The sequence below is a fragment of the Salmo trutta genome, chromosome 13, assembly GCF_901001165.1.
Source record: "Salmo trutta chromosome 13, fSalTru1.1, whole genome shotgun sequence".
Classification (NCBI taxonomy): Eukaryota; Metazoa; Chordata; class Actinopteri; order Salmoniformes; family Salmonidae; genus Salmo; species Salmo trutta.
The window spans coordinates 45,942,774-45,956,850 of NC_042969.1; the positions used below are offsets into that span (position 1 = coordinate 45,942,774).

At 44.6% G+C, this 14,077-nt stretch overlaps 1 protein-coding gene across 5 annotated transcripts in view; it reads right to left on the bottom strand.

Moving 5' to 3' along the window:
• The window catches only part of LOC115205851 (protocadherin Fat 4), a 44,927-nt gene that overhangs the window by 3,372 nt on the left and 27,478 nt on the right, over nucleotides 1-14,077 (bottom strand). For all 5 annotated transcript variants that reach the window (XM_029772233.1, XM_029772234.1, XM_029772232.1 and 2 more), the window contains 9 exons: nucleotides 13,722-13,823; nucleotides 12,859-13,008; nucleotides 12,462-12,613; nucleotides 12,306-12,391; nucleotides 11,275-11,454; nucleotides 10,905-11,032; nucleotides 10,445-10,671; nucleotides 864-920; nucleotides 517-724 (listed from right to left, as the gene is read on the bottom strand). In XM_029772233.1, coding sequence (XP_029628093.1) covers nucleotides 517-724; nucleotides 864-920; nucleotides 10,445-10,671; nucleotides 10,905-11,032; nucleotides 11,275-11,454; nucleotides 12,306-12,391; nucleotides 12,462-12,613; nucleotides 12,859-13,008; nucleotides 13,722-13,823 — 1,290 coding nt within the window. The remainder of the gene's footprint in view (nucleotides 1-516; nucleotides 725-863; nucleotides 921-10,444; nucleotides 10,672-10,904; nucleotides 11,033-11,274; nucleotides 11,455-12,305; nucleotides 12,392-12,461; nucleotides 12,614-12,858; nucleotides 13,009-13,721; nucleotides 13,824-14,077) is intronic.

Sequence of the window (14,077 nt, forward strand, 5' to 3'; positions counted from 1 at the left end):
CAAAGAGGTCAAGTGTATTTCTGGGATGGGAGTTCGTCACTTTATTTATTTTGACAAGACAGATGTAAGTAAAGATTGAGTGAAGTAGTGAAGGGCACAGACAGTTGGCAGACCCGGGGCTTGAACCCCGTCGCTAAGGGGGGAAACGAGTTCAGAGTCGGGAGCTTAGACTGATACTCCATATTGCAACACCTATCCAATCCACTCGGATCTATGCAAGTACATAGGAGGTAGGATTTGGGATTGGCTGTACATCTTCACACTGCAGGTCACGACACATGAACACTAATACCCTCAGAACACGATTACAGTAACACACTTAATGAATACACAGCTCAGCAGTATGTCATTGACTGACAAACTAAAATATATTCCGATACGGGGTGAAGTTTCCCCTAGGTACAAGTCTAGGATTCCCCTTCCCCAATTCTAACCTTAACCATTAGTGGGGAAAATGCTAAACTGACCGAAGATCAGCATCTAAGGGCAACTTCATCCTAAACCATTTCTTCCAACCTGGGCGCTTGATTCTCGTGTCTCGGGGTGGTGGTGGAGTCGCTCCAAGGATGATCTTCTCAACATTGACAGCACTTAGGTCCAGAGCTCTGTCATCGCTGGTGTTCATGACTGTCTGTCCGTCCATCAGAAGGACAGTGCTCTGTCCAACTGTGGAAAGATGGAGGACATGCCAGTCCCCGTCCGCCATGCTGGTCTCTGAGGCTACCTAGCATGATAAATAATGATAACGGTATTTAGGTTATAGCACTGACAGCTAACACATATATTGAAAAAGAGGCCCATGCAGGAATGGAACCCAAACTCTGGTGTTGTCAGCAGCACCATGCTCCAACGCTGGTGGTTACCTCTGAGAGGACGCCTGACCTGTCTCTGGAGACGTACAGGAGGTTTCCATCCATCACCTGAACGTGCCAACGGAAACTTGGTTTAGAATACGGACAGCTAAGAGTTAACACTTTACTCCGAAAATGCAGACTCCAACAGAACTCTGAATGTACAGTACATTCGGAAAGTATTCAGACCCCTTGACTTTTTACACATTTTATTACGTTACAGCCTTATTCTAAAATGGATTAAATATTTATTTCCCTCAATCTACACACAATACCCCATAATGACAAAGGAAAAACCTTTTTTTTTTTTTAAATGTTTGGAATTTTATTAAACAAATAGACCTTATTTACATAAGTATTCAGAATCTGCTATGAGACTCAAAATTGAGCTCAGGTGCATCCTGTTTCCATTGATCATCCTTGATGTTTCTACAACGTGATTGAAGTCCGCCTGTGGTCAATTCAATTGATTAGACATGATTTGGAAAGGCACACACCATTATTTTATTTTTTATTTCACCTTTATTTAACCAGGTAAGCTAGTTGAGAACAAGTTCTCATTTACAACTGGGACCTGGCCAAGATAAAGCAAAGCAGTGCGACAGAAACAACAACACAGAGTTACATGGAATAAACAAGCGTACAGTCAACACAATAGGAAAAAAAGAAAGTCTATATACAGTGTGTGCAAATGGCATGAGGAGGTATGGCAATAAATAGGCCATAGTAGCGAAGTAATTACAATTTAGCAGATTAACACTGGAGTGATAGATGAGCAGATGATAATGTGCAAGGAGTGATACTGGTGTGCAAAAGAGCAGAAAAGTAAATAAAAATAATATGGGGATGAGGTAGGTAGATTGGGTGGGCTATTTACAGATGGACTATGTACGGCTGCAGCAATCAGTTAGCTGCTCAGATAGCTGATGTTTAAAGTTAGTGAGGGAAATATAAGTCTCCAGCTTCAGCGATTTTTGCAATTCATTCCAGTCAATGACAGCAGGGAACTGGAAGGAAAGGCGGCAAAAGTAGGTGTTGGCTTTGGGGATGACCAGTGAGATATACCTGCTGGAGCGCGTGCTACAGGTGGGTGTTGTTATCGTGACCAGTGAGCTGAGATAAGGCGGAGCTTTACCTAGCATTGACTTGTAGATGACCTGGAGCCAGTGGGTCTGGCAACGAATATGTAGCGAGGGCCAGCCGACTAGAGCATACAGGTCGCAGTGGTGGGGGGTATAAGGAGCTTTGGTAACAAAACTGATGGCACTGTGATAGACTGCATCCAATTTGCTGAGTAGAGTATTGGAAGCTATTTTGTAGATGACATCGCCGAAGTCGAGGATCAGTAGGATAGTCAGTTTTACTAGGGTAAGTTTGGCAGCATGAGCGAAGGAGGCTTTGTTGCGAAATAGAAAGCCAATTCTAGATTTGATTTTGGATTGGAGATGTTTGATATGAGTCTGGAAGGAGAGTTTACAGTCTAGCCAGACACCTAGGTATTTGTAGTTGTATTCTAGGTCAGAACCGTCCAGAGTAGTGATGCTAGTCGGGCGGGCGGGTGTGGGCAGCGAATGGTTGAAAAGTATGCATTTGGTTTTGCTAGCGTTTAAAAGCAGCTGGAGGCCACGGAAGGAGTGTTGTATGGCATTGAAGCTCGTCTGGAGGTTAGTTAACACAGTGTCCAAAGAAGGGACAGATGTATACAGAATGGTGTCGTCTGCGTAGAGGTGGATCAGGGAATCACCCGCAGCAAGAGCGACATCGTTGATATATACAGAGAAAAGAGTCGGCCCGAGAATTGAACCCTGTGGTACCCCCATAGAGACTGCCAGAGGTCCGGACAACAGGCCCTCCAATTTGACACACTGAACTCTGTCTGCGAAGTAGTTGGTGAACCAGGCGAGGCAGTCATTTGAGAAACCAAGGCTATTGAGTCTGCCAATAAGAATACGGTGATTGACAAGAGTCGAAAGCATTGGCCAGGTCGATGAAGACGGCTGCACAGTACTGTCTTTTATCGATGGCGGTTATGATATCGTATAGTACCTTGAGCATGGCTGAGGTGCACCCGTGACCAGCTCAGAAACCGGATTGCACAGCGGAAAAGGTACGGTTCGATTCAAAATGGTCAGTGATCTGTTTATTAACTTGGCTTTCAAAGACTTTAGAAAGGCAGGGCAGGATGGATATAGGTCTGTAACAGTTTGGGTCTAGAGTGTCACCCCCTTTGAAGAGGGGGATGACCGCGGCAGCTTTCCAATCTTTAGGGATCTCGGACGAAATGAGAGGTTGAACAGACTGATAATAGGGGTTGCAACAATGGCGGCGGATAATTTTAGAAAGAGAGGGTCCAGACTGTCTAGCCCAGCTGATTTGTACGGGTCCAGGTTTTGCAGCTCTTTCAGAACATCTGCGATCTGGATTTGGGTGAAGGAGAAGCTGGGGAGGCTCGGCAAGTAGTTGCGAGGGATGCGGAGCTGTTGGCCGGGGTTGGGGTAGCCAGGAGGAAAGCATGGCCAGCTGTAGAGAAACGTTTATTGAAATTCGATTATCATGGATTTATCGGTGGTGACCGTATGCCTAGCCTCAGTGCAGTGGGCAGCTGGGAGGAGGTGCTCTTGTTCTCCATGGACTTTACAGTGTCCCAAAACCTTTTGGAGTTCTACAGGATGCAAATTTCTGTTTGAAAAAGCTAGCCTTTGCTTTCCTGACTGACTGTGTGTATTGGTTCCTGACTTCCCTGAACAGTTAAATATCGTGGGGACTATTCGATGCTATTGCAGTCCGCCACAGGATATTTTTGTGCTGGTCAAGGGCAGTCAGGTCTGGAGTGAACCAAGGGCTTTATCTGTTCTTAGTTCTACATTCTTTGAAAGGGGCATGCTTATTTAAGATTGTGAGGAAATTACTTTTAAAGAACGACCAGGCATCCTCGACTGACGGGATGAGGTCAATATCCTTCCAGGATACCTGGGCCAGGTCGATTAGAAAGGCCTGCTCGCAGAAGTGTTTTAGGGAGCGTTTGACAGTGATGAGGGGTGGTCGTTTGACCGCGGATGCAGGCAATGAGGCAGTGATCGCTGAGATCCTGATTGAAAACAGCAGAGGTGTATTTGGAGGGCAAGTTGGTCAGGATAATACGGATTTAGGGTTTGTACCTGGTGGTTTCCTTGATAATTTGTGTGAGATTGAGGGCATCTAGCTTAGATTGTAGGACTGCTGGGGTGTTAAGCATATCCCAGTTTAGGTCACCTAACAGAACGAACTCTGAAGATAGATGAGGGGCGATCAATTCACATATGATGTCCAGGGCACAGCTGGGAGCTGAGGGGGATCTATAACAGGCGGCAACAGTGAGAGACTTATTTCTGGAGAGATTAATTTTTAAAATTAGAAGCTTGAACTGTTTGGGCATAGACCTGGAAAGTATGACAGAACTTTGCAAGCTATCTCTGCAGTAGATTGCAACTCCCCTTTTGGCAGTTCTATCTTGATGGATAATGTTGTAGTTGGGTATGGAAATCTCCGAATTTTTGGTGGCCTTCCTAAGCCAGGATTCAGACACGGCAAGGACATCAGGGTTGGCAGAGTGTGCTAAAGCAGTGAGTAAAACAAACTTGGGGAGGAGGCTTCTGATGTTAACATGCATGAAACCAAGGCTTTTTCGATTACAGAAGTCAACAAATGAGAGTGCCTGGGGACATTCAGGGCCTGGGTTAGCCTCCACATCACCCGAGGAACAGAGGAGGAGTAGGATGAGGGTACGGTTCAAGGATAGCAAAACCGGTCGTCTGGTGCGTTGGGGACAGAGAATAAAAGGAGCAGATTTCTGGGCGTGGTAGAATAGATTCAGGGCATAATGTGCAGACAAGGGTATGGTGGGGTGCGGGTACAGTGGAGGTAAGCCCAGGCACTGAGTGATAAGAGGTTGCATCTCTAGACATGCTGGCTATACTGGGTGAGGTCACCGCATGTGTGGGAGGTGGGACAAAGGAGGTATCAAAGGCATGTACAGTGGGACTAGGGGCTCCACAGTAAACTAAAACAATGATAATTATCCTAAACAGTATACAAGGCATATTGACATTTGAGAGAGACATAAAGCGAGGCATAAAGCAATCACAGGTGTTGATTGGGAGAGCTCGCTAAGTCAACAACGGGTAAGACAACAACAGCTAATCAGCTAAGTCAACAACAACAGGTAAAATGGCGATGAATGGGCAGAGAGGGTCGGTTAACTACACACAGGGCCTGAGTTCGGGGCTAGGGCCGACAGATAAACAAAGGTAAACAAAGTGGAATACCGTGATAAATGAACAGTCCAGCAGGCATCAGCTATGTAGCCAAGTTATCATAGGGTCCAGTGTACAGCAATAGATGAAACAGGGAAGCAGCTAGGTAGTCGTTGCTACGCTAGCACGTGGGAGACACGGCATTTAAAGTTAGCAGTCCGGGGTAAGTAGAAGCGTCTGCTCCGTCGTCCGGCAAAGGCCGGTTGAAGGCACAGCTGATGGAATTACGTCTGCGGACCAGTCGTGGTGGTACGGCGGGGCGCCGTGTCGACGAAGGGACCGGGCCAGATGGCGGAAGAGGTATTGTATTTGTGGGAATTTCGTTTGCTAGCCGGGAGATGCGCCTGGCTCAGGGCTAGCTTCGGGGCTGGGTCACTCAGTTGAAGATAGCTAGCTGTGATGATCAATGGTCGGCAGGAATCTGGCATCGTAGTGGAGAAAAACAGTCCGAGGCTGGCAGGTATTATCCAGGCTAAAAAAACGGCTGGCGCCTGAGCAGTGGGTAAAGGCCGCTAGCAGTGGCTAACAATGACTAAATAGCTAGTAACTTAGCTAATTAGCTGGCTACCTTCTGATGAAAGGTTTGGCTATAAGGTCTAAAAAAATAGCGGATCCGTGTCACATTGAGTGAGGCGGGTTACCGGAAGGTATATTTAATTTAAAAATGGAATAAGAGATTGAAAAATAAATTGGAATATATACAAAAAGAGACGAAAAATACAAAAAGTAAACGAGAGGACAACAAACCACGTCTGCACTGCTACGCCATCTTGGATCCACCTGTCTACATATGGCCCCCCATTTGACAGTGCATGTTGGAGCGGGTTGAAGGAATTGTCTTGTAGACCTCCGAGACAGGAATGTGTCGAGGCACAGATCTGGGGAAGGGTACCAAAACATTTCTGCAGCATTGAAGGTCCTCAAGAACGCAGTGACCTCCATCATTCTTAAATGGAAGAAGTTTGGAACCACCAAGACTCTTCTTAGAGCTGGCCAAACTGAGCAACAGTGGGAGAAGGGCCTTGGTCAGGGAGGTGACCAAGAACCCGATGGTAACTCTGACGGAGCTCCAGAGTTCCTCTGTGGAGATGGTTGTCCTTCTGGAATGTTCTCCCATCTCTGCAGCACTCCACCAATTAGGCCTTTATGGTAGAGCGGCCAGACGGAAGCCACTCCTCAGTAGAAGGCACATGACAGCCCCCTTGGAATTTGCCAAAAGGCACCTAAAGGACTCTGACCATGAGAAACAAGATTCTCTGCTCTGATGAAGCATTTTGGTGGCAGCATCATGCTGTGGGTATGTATTTCAGCGGCAGGGACTGGGAGACTAGTCAGGATCGAGGGAAAGATAAATGTAGCAAAGTACAGAAAGATCCTTGATGAAAACCTGCTCCAGAGCACTCAGGCACTCTGACTAAAATTGATGACCTACTATTAAGATTATCCTACCAACGGGACATTAAAAACTTTAACATCTTATGTTTCACCGAGACGTGGTTGAACGAAGAAACGGACAATATAGAGCGGGCAGGATTTTCCATGCACCGGCAGAACAGAGACCAACCTCTGGTAAGACGAGGTGTGGGGGTGTGTGTCTTTTTGTCAATAACAGCTGGTGCGTGTTGTGTAATATTGAAGAAGTATCAAGGTATTGCTCGTCTGAGGTAGAGTACCTTATAATAAGCTGTCGACCACACTATCTACCAAGAGAGTTCTCATCTGTATTATTCGTAGCTGTCTATTTACCACCACAAAGCGAAGCTGGCACTAAGACCGCTCTTTCCCTCAATGTGAGCAAGACAAAGGAGCTAATCGTGGACTACAGGAAAAGGCAGGCCGAACAGGCCCTCATTAACATCGACCGGGCTGTAGCGGGTCGAGAGTTTCAAGTTCCTTGGTGTCCACATCACCAACGAACTATCATGGTCCAAACACACCAAGACAGTTGTAAAGAGGGCACGACAAAACCTTTTCCCCCTCAGGAAACTGCAAAGATTTGGCATGGGTCCCCAGATCCTCAAAAGGTTCTACAGCTACACCATCGAGAGCATCCTGACCGATTGCATCACCGCCTGGTATGGCAACTGCTCGGCCTCCGACCGCAAGGCACTACAGAGGGTAGTGCGAAGGGCCCAGTACATCACTGGGGCCAAGCTTCCTGCCATCCAGGACCTATATAATAGGCGGTGTCAGCGGAAAGCCCATAAAATTGTCAGAGACTCCAGTCACCCAAGTTAGACTGTTTTCTCTGCTACCGCACGGGAAGCGGTACCGGAGCGCCAGGTCTAGGACCAAAAGACTCCTCAACAGCTTCTATCCCCAAGCCATTAGACTGCTGAACAATTCATAAAAATCGCCACCGGACAATTTACATTGACACCCCCCCTCTTGTACACTGCTGCTACTCGCTGTTTGTTTGTTACCTATGCATAGTCACTTCGCCCCCACCTACGTGTACAGATTACCTCAACTAGCCTGTACCCCTGCATACTGACTCGGTAGCGGTGCCCCCTATATAGCCTCGTTATTGTTATTGTGTTACTTATTATTGTTACTTTTTATTTCAGCCTACTTGGTAAATATTTTCTTCTTCTTGAACTGCACTGTTGGTTAAGGGCTTGTAAGTAAGCATTTCTCGGTGAAGTCTACACTTGTTGTATTCGGCGCATGTGGCAAATAAAGTTTGATTTGATTCGGGGCGAAGGTTAATCTTCCAACAGGACAACAACCCTAAATACACAGCCAAGACAATGCAGGAGTGGCTTCGGGACAAGTCTCTGTATATCCTTGAGTGGCCCAGCCAGAGCCCCGACTTGAACTCGATCGAACATCTCTGGAGAGACCTGAAAATAGCTGTGCAGCGACGCTCCTCATCCAACCTGACAGAGCTTGAGAGAATGTGCAGAGAAGAATGGGAGAAACTCCCCAAATGCAGGTGTGCCAAGCTTGTAGTGTCATACCCAAGAAGACTCAAGTTTGTAGTCGCTGCCAAAGGTGCTTCAACATAATACTGAGTAAAGGATCTGAATACTTATGTAAATGTGATCTTTTTATTTTTATTATTTTTTACAAAGTTTCTAAACAACAGTTTTTGCTTCGTCATTATGTGGTATTGTGTGTAGATTGATGAGGGAAACTATTTAATCAATTTTAGAATAAGGCTGTAACGTAACAAAATGTGGAAAAAGTGAAGGGGTCTGAATATTTTCCGAATACAGTGTATAGGATTCATCCCAAATGGCACCCTATGACTTTATAGTGCACTACTTTTGACCATGGCTCATAGTGCTCTGGTCAAAAGTAGTGCACTACAGAATAGAGTGCCATTTGGAACCACAGTTCACCCAAAGAATGTCATTTAAGAAGCTCTCTCCTCCTCTCCATTGCAAACTCAATTAACTAAACTGTCTACAGTGGCAATAAAAATGATGTGAACCCTTTGGATTTACTGGGATTTCTGCATAAATTGGTCATCAAATTTGATTTGATCTTCATCTAAGTCACAAGAATAGACAAACATAGTGTGCTTAAACTAATAACACAGATATTGTATTTTTCTTGTCTATTTTAAATACATAATTTAAACATTCACAGTGTAGGATGTAAAAAGTATGTGAAACCCTAGGCTAATGACCTCCAAAAGCTAATTGGAGTCAGGAGTCAGCTAACCTGGAGTCCAATCAATGAGACGAGATTGGAGATGTTGGTTAGAGCTGCCTTGCCCTATAAAAAAACTCACAAAATTTGAGTTTGCTATTCACAAGAAGCATTGCCTGATGTGAACCACACCTCGAACAAAAGAGATCTCAGAAGACTTATTAAGATTAAGAATTGTTGACTTGTATAAAGCTGGAAAGGGTTACAAAAGTATCTCTAATAGCCTTGATATTCATCAGTAAGACAAATTGTCTATAAATTGAGAAAGTTCAGCACTGTTGCTACTTTCTCTAGGAGTGGCCATCCTGCAAAGATGACTGCAAGAGCCAGCACAGAATGCTCAATGAACTTAAGAAGAATCCTAGAGTGTCAGCTAAAGACTTACAGAAATCTCTGGAACATGCTAACATCTCTGACGTGTCTACGATACGTAAAACACTAAACAAGAATAGTGTTCATGGGAGGACACTACGGAAGAAGCCACTGCTGTCCAAAAAAAAAACATTGCTGCAAGTCTGAAGTTTGCAAAAGTGCACCTGGATGTTCCACAGCGCTACTGGCAAAATATTCTGTAGACAGATGAAACTACAGTTGAGTTGTTTGGAAGGAACACACAACACTATGTGTGGAGAAAAAAAGGCACAGCACACCAACATCAAAACCTCATCCCAACTGTAAAGTATTGTGGAGGGAGCATCGTGGTTTGGGGCTGCTTTGCTGCCTCAGGGCCTGGACAGCTTACTATCATCAACGGAAAAATGAATTCCCAAGTTTATCAAGACATTTTGCAGGAGAAGGTTAGGCTATCTGTCCGCCAATTGAAGCTCAACAGAAGTTGGGTGACGTAACAGGACAACGACCCAAAACACAGAAGTAAATCAACAACAGAATGGCTTCAACAAGAAAATACACCTTCTGGAGTGTCCCAGTCAGAGTCCTGACCTCAACCCCATTGAGATGCTGTGGCATGACCTCAAGAAAGCAGTTCACAGCAGACATCCCAATAATATTGCTGAACTAAAACAGTTTTTTAAAGAGGAATGGTCCAAAATTCCTCCTGACCGTTGTGCAGGTCTGATCCGCAACTACAGAAAACGTTTGCATCAGGTTATTGCTGCCAAAGGAGGGTCAACCAGTTATTAAATCCAAGGGTTCACATACTTTTTCCACCCTGCACTGTGAATGTTTACACGGTGTGTTCAATAAAGACATGAAAACATATAATTGTGTGTGTTATTAATTTAAGCAGACTGTGTTTATCTATTGTTGTGACCTAGATGAAGATCGGATCAAATTTTATGAAATCCAGGTATTTCCAAAGGGTTCACATACTTTTTCTTGCCCCTGTACATTCAAATTCTCTGAACACATACCGGTGTTAACATTATTGGTATTTCACTTAGAAATATCTCTAATCTCACATGAAATCTCATGTGCGGCAGGTAGCCTAGTGGTTAGACTGTTGGACTAGTAACCAAACGGTTGCAAGATCGAATCCCCCAGCTGACAAGGTAAAAAATCTGTCGTTCTGCCCCTGAACAAGGCAGTTAATCCACTGTTCCTAGGCCGTCATTGAAAATAAGAATTTGTTCTTAACTGACTTGCCTAGTTAAATAAAGGTAATAAAATAAATGTGCAGCTCACCCTGAGCTCAAAGTGTCCTTTCCTTCCCAAAACGAACAGCAACACTGCGTCTCTCTCCACTGTCTTCACCTTGACTTCTATCTCAGAGAGATCTCTGCTGCTCTCTGTCTGTCCTCTGTCTTCGTCCAGCAGGTCTCTCAGCTGCTGCTCTCTCCTGTAGCTCTCTCTGACCACATACTCTATGTAGCCGCTACTGCCCAGCCGTAACACATGCTCCTCTGAAATCTCTGTCCAAAATAAAATACTTGGTCAGTGGAGCTGCGAGTCATTGAACAGGTTGGTCACACCATGAAACAGAAGCACAGTCATGTTTAGTGGTACTGTCGTACCAGGAAGGCTGGGGTTAATTTGGTTTTTAATTCAGTCAATTCAGGGAGTAAAATGTGTAAATTGCCCATTGTTTTTGATAATGTTTTCTTGAATTGAAATCGGAATTGTCCCCACGTGTGTAGGCCAGTACCTGTGTTACAGGTGGTTCCAGTGTAGTGGTGTGTACACTGACAGATGTAGTGAGACCAGAGGTCCTGACACACTCCTCCGTTCAGACACGGACCACTGAGACACGGAGACACTGCTGCTCGAGGACACCTAGTGACCATACCATCCATTGGTTATACTGTATGTTAACTGTCAATAGGACTATACCATCTATCTGTTTTACTGTATGGATCCCCTCATCTGACTTAAGATTTTGACAACAACAGGTGGCTCCTCTACAGCTACGACAACTGCTACATCCCACCATTTTAGGATAAATCCTGAATGGCACCCTTTTACCTATATAGTACACTTCTTTTGGTCCCACAGAGGATGTAAATCTGAGCTCATACCTCTCCAAGAAGTTGTAGGCCGCCAGAGCTTTGGTAAGCCCTAAAGGTATACCATTTACTTTCATGTTTCTCACACAGCCAACAAAGTCATGAGTCTGGACTTGACCAGGCCGCAGCAGAACAGATTCAATAGACCTGACTCCCCCAAACGTCATGTTACTGCTGCCAACGTCCAGGGTCCTGGGAGGGACAGCAGGGACCAAGAACACAATGTAGTAAGTGAGAATTAATATAACACATTGATATGACATTCAATTAAACACAACCCACATGAACTCAGCAAAAACTTCACAGATCTTCATTGTAAAGGGTTTAAACACTGTTGCCCATGCTTGTTCAATGAACCATAAACAATTAATGAACATGCACCTGTGGAACAGTCGTTAAGACACTAACAGCTTACAGACGGTAGGCAATTAAGGTCACAGTTATGAAAACTTAGGACACTAGAGAGGCCTTTCTACTGACTCTGAAAAACACCAAAAAGATTTCCAGGGTCCCTGCTCATCTGCGTGAACATGCCTTAGGCATGCTGCAAGGAGGAATGAGGACTGCAGATGTGGCCAGGGCAATAAATTGCAATGTCCATACTGTGAGACGCCTAAGACAGCTCTACAGGGATACAGGACGGACAGCTGATCGTCCTCGCCGTGGCAGACCACGTGTAACAACACCTGCACAGGATTGAGATCCGAACATCACACCTGCGGGACAGGTACAGGATGGCAACAACAACTGCCCGATACACCAGGAAAGCACAATCTACCAGCTGCTTAATGCAGCTGGTAGCCACACCAGATACTGACTGATACTTTTGATTTTGACCCAACCTTTGTTCAGGGACACATTATTCAATTTCTGTTAGTCACATGTCTGTGGAACTTGTTCAGTTTATGTCTCAGTTGTTGAATCTTGTTATGTTCATACAAATATTTACACATGTTAAGTTTGCTGAAAATAAACGCAGTTGACAGTGAGAGGGCGTTTCTCTTTTTTCGGAGTTTATAATGTAATAATAAGTAGACAAGTACCTTTTGGAGCCAATGCCATTACTTTGAGAGAGACAAAATCCAGTAGCCTTCACATCAGGACAGTGGTCCACTTGTAGAGAGCCTATCTGTAATATGAAAACAAAAATAAGTGTGTGCGTGCATATGTGTGTGTGTGTGTGTGCCCTTGGGACTCACATTTCCTATCCTCCTGACGGTGATGCTGTGAAAGCGTCCATCAGCCACCTGCCTTTCCGTCTGCAGACGGACAGCTCCAGAGCCCAGGTCGTATGAGAGACAGACCCTCCCCTTCACAACCTCCAGTGCCAGGTACTCTACACTGCCCGGGCCTGATACCATGGTCAAGGACCATAAAGGAACATTTATTTTTGTTGGTGTTATCTTCAATAATTTTACAACAATACAACGTTATTGTCCATTAATTACACCAAACAACAAAAATGTGTTTTCTGCTCCATTCTCAATCCCCCCCAGACAGCACACATCACACACAGTTTTTAAATGCCGTGTTTCACTGTGTAGTTTTTACATTTCGTTTTTATTCATAGAAAATAAGTCAAATCAATCCATCTACCTGCAGGGTTATACAGCAGCAGGCTGTTCTGCTGCAATGTGGCCAGCTCCAGGGAGATGAAGTTACTCCTGGGATCTAGAGGAGGAAACTCCATATAGGACAACTCCTCAAAGCCATAGCTGTCCTCTTCGCAGTGGATGCCACTCACACCTGAGGGAGAAGACAAAGGCAAATGTAGAACTAACAAGAATGCTGAAAATAATTGTGAAAGGAGGATCAGGACAGACATTTTGTAGGGATTCAAAGAAATCCTTTCAGCATTCTGATTACACATTTTAAGGACTGAGCACCCATTCAGTAGCCTCGCAAGCTGCCTGATCTCACGAGTTTACATTAATTGTTTTGTCACGCTCTGACCTAAGAGAGCTGTTTTTTCTCTGTTTAGGTAGGTCGGGGTGGGCATTCTATGTTTGTATTTCTATTTTTTGGCCGGGTATGGTTTCCAATCAGAGGCAGCTGTCTATCGTTGTCTCTGATTGGAAGCCATACTTAGGCAGCCTTTTTCCCCCTTGGTTTTCGTGGGTAGTTGTTTTCTGTTTCGTTGGATTTACCTGACAGAACTGTTGGCTGTCATTTTGTTTATTTTGGTGTTCGTTTTCATTAAAATATAACGATGAGCACTCAACAAGCTGCGCCTTGTTCTCCTCTATATGATGCCCGTTACATGTTCGCTACACAGTGTAGCGAACCATTCACACAACAATTAAGTCAAGTGTATGTATGTTGGTGTGACAAGCTTTTACAGCTAGTTTAATGCCAGGTCAATATAATGACCACAAATACAATCATATGAGTGACTTAACCAATGTGCCGCCCAGCCTGGACAAGAAGTGTGTATGTTAACAGATTCTATAATTTCTCACCAAAAGGGCAATGACATGTGTATCCTGTCAGACCATTGGTGCAGTTGCCTTGGAAACAAGGTGCTGATGCGCAGTGGTTAATGGAATGCTCACAAAACTCTCCTGAAAAGAACAAAAGGTTAAACAGTTAACACTCCAAATCCTCTCTCTATCTCTGTTTTGAGACACATGTAAAAATAATTCTATACAGTATTTGGAATAATTGCTACAGTACTGTTTGTGTGTAAAGCCATTGTAGAATGCAGGTGTTCATCTGACATCTTAGTGTTGTGATAACAATTAGTCTATTAGTAAGTTGACCTGCGTTGATCTGAGAATTGGAACCTCCAATTCTCAACCCTCAGTTTTAACATGAA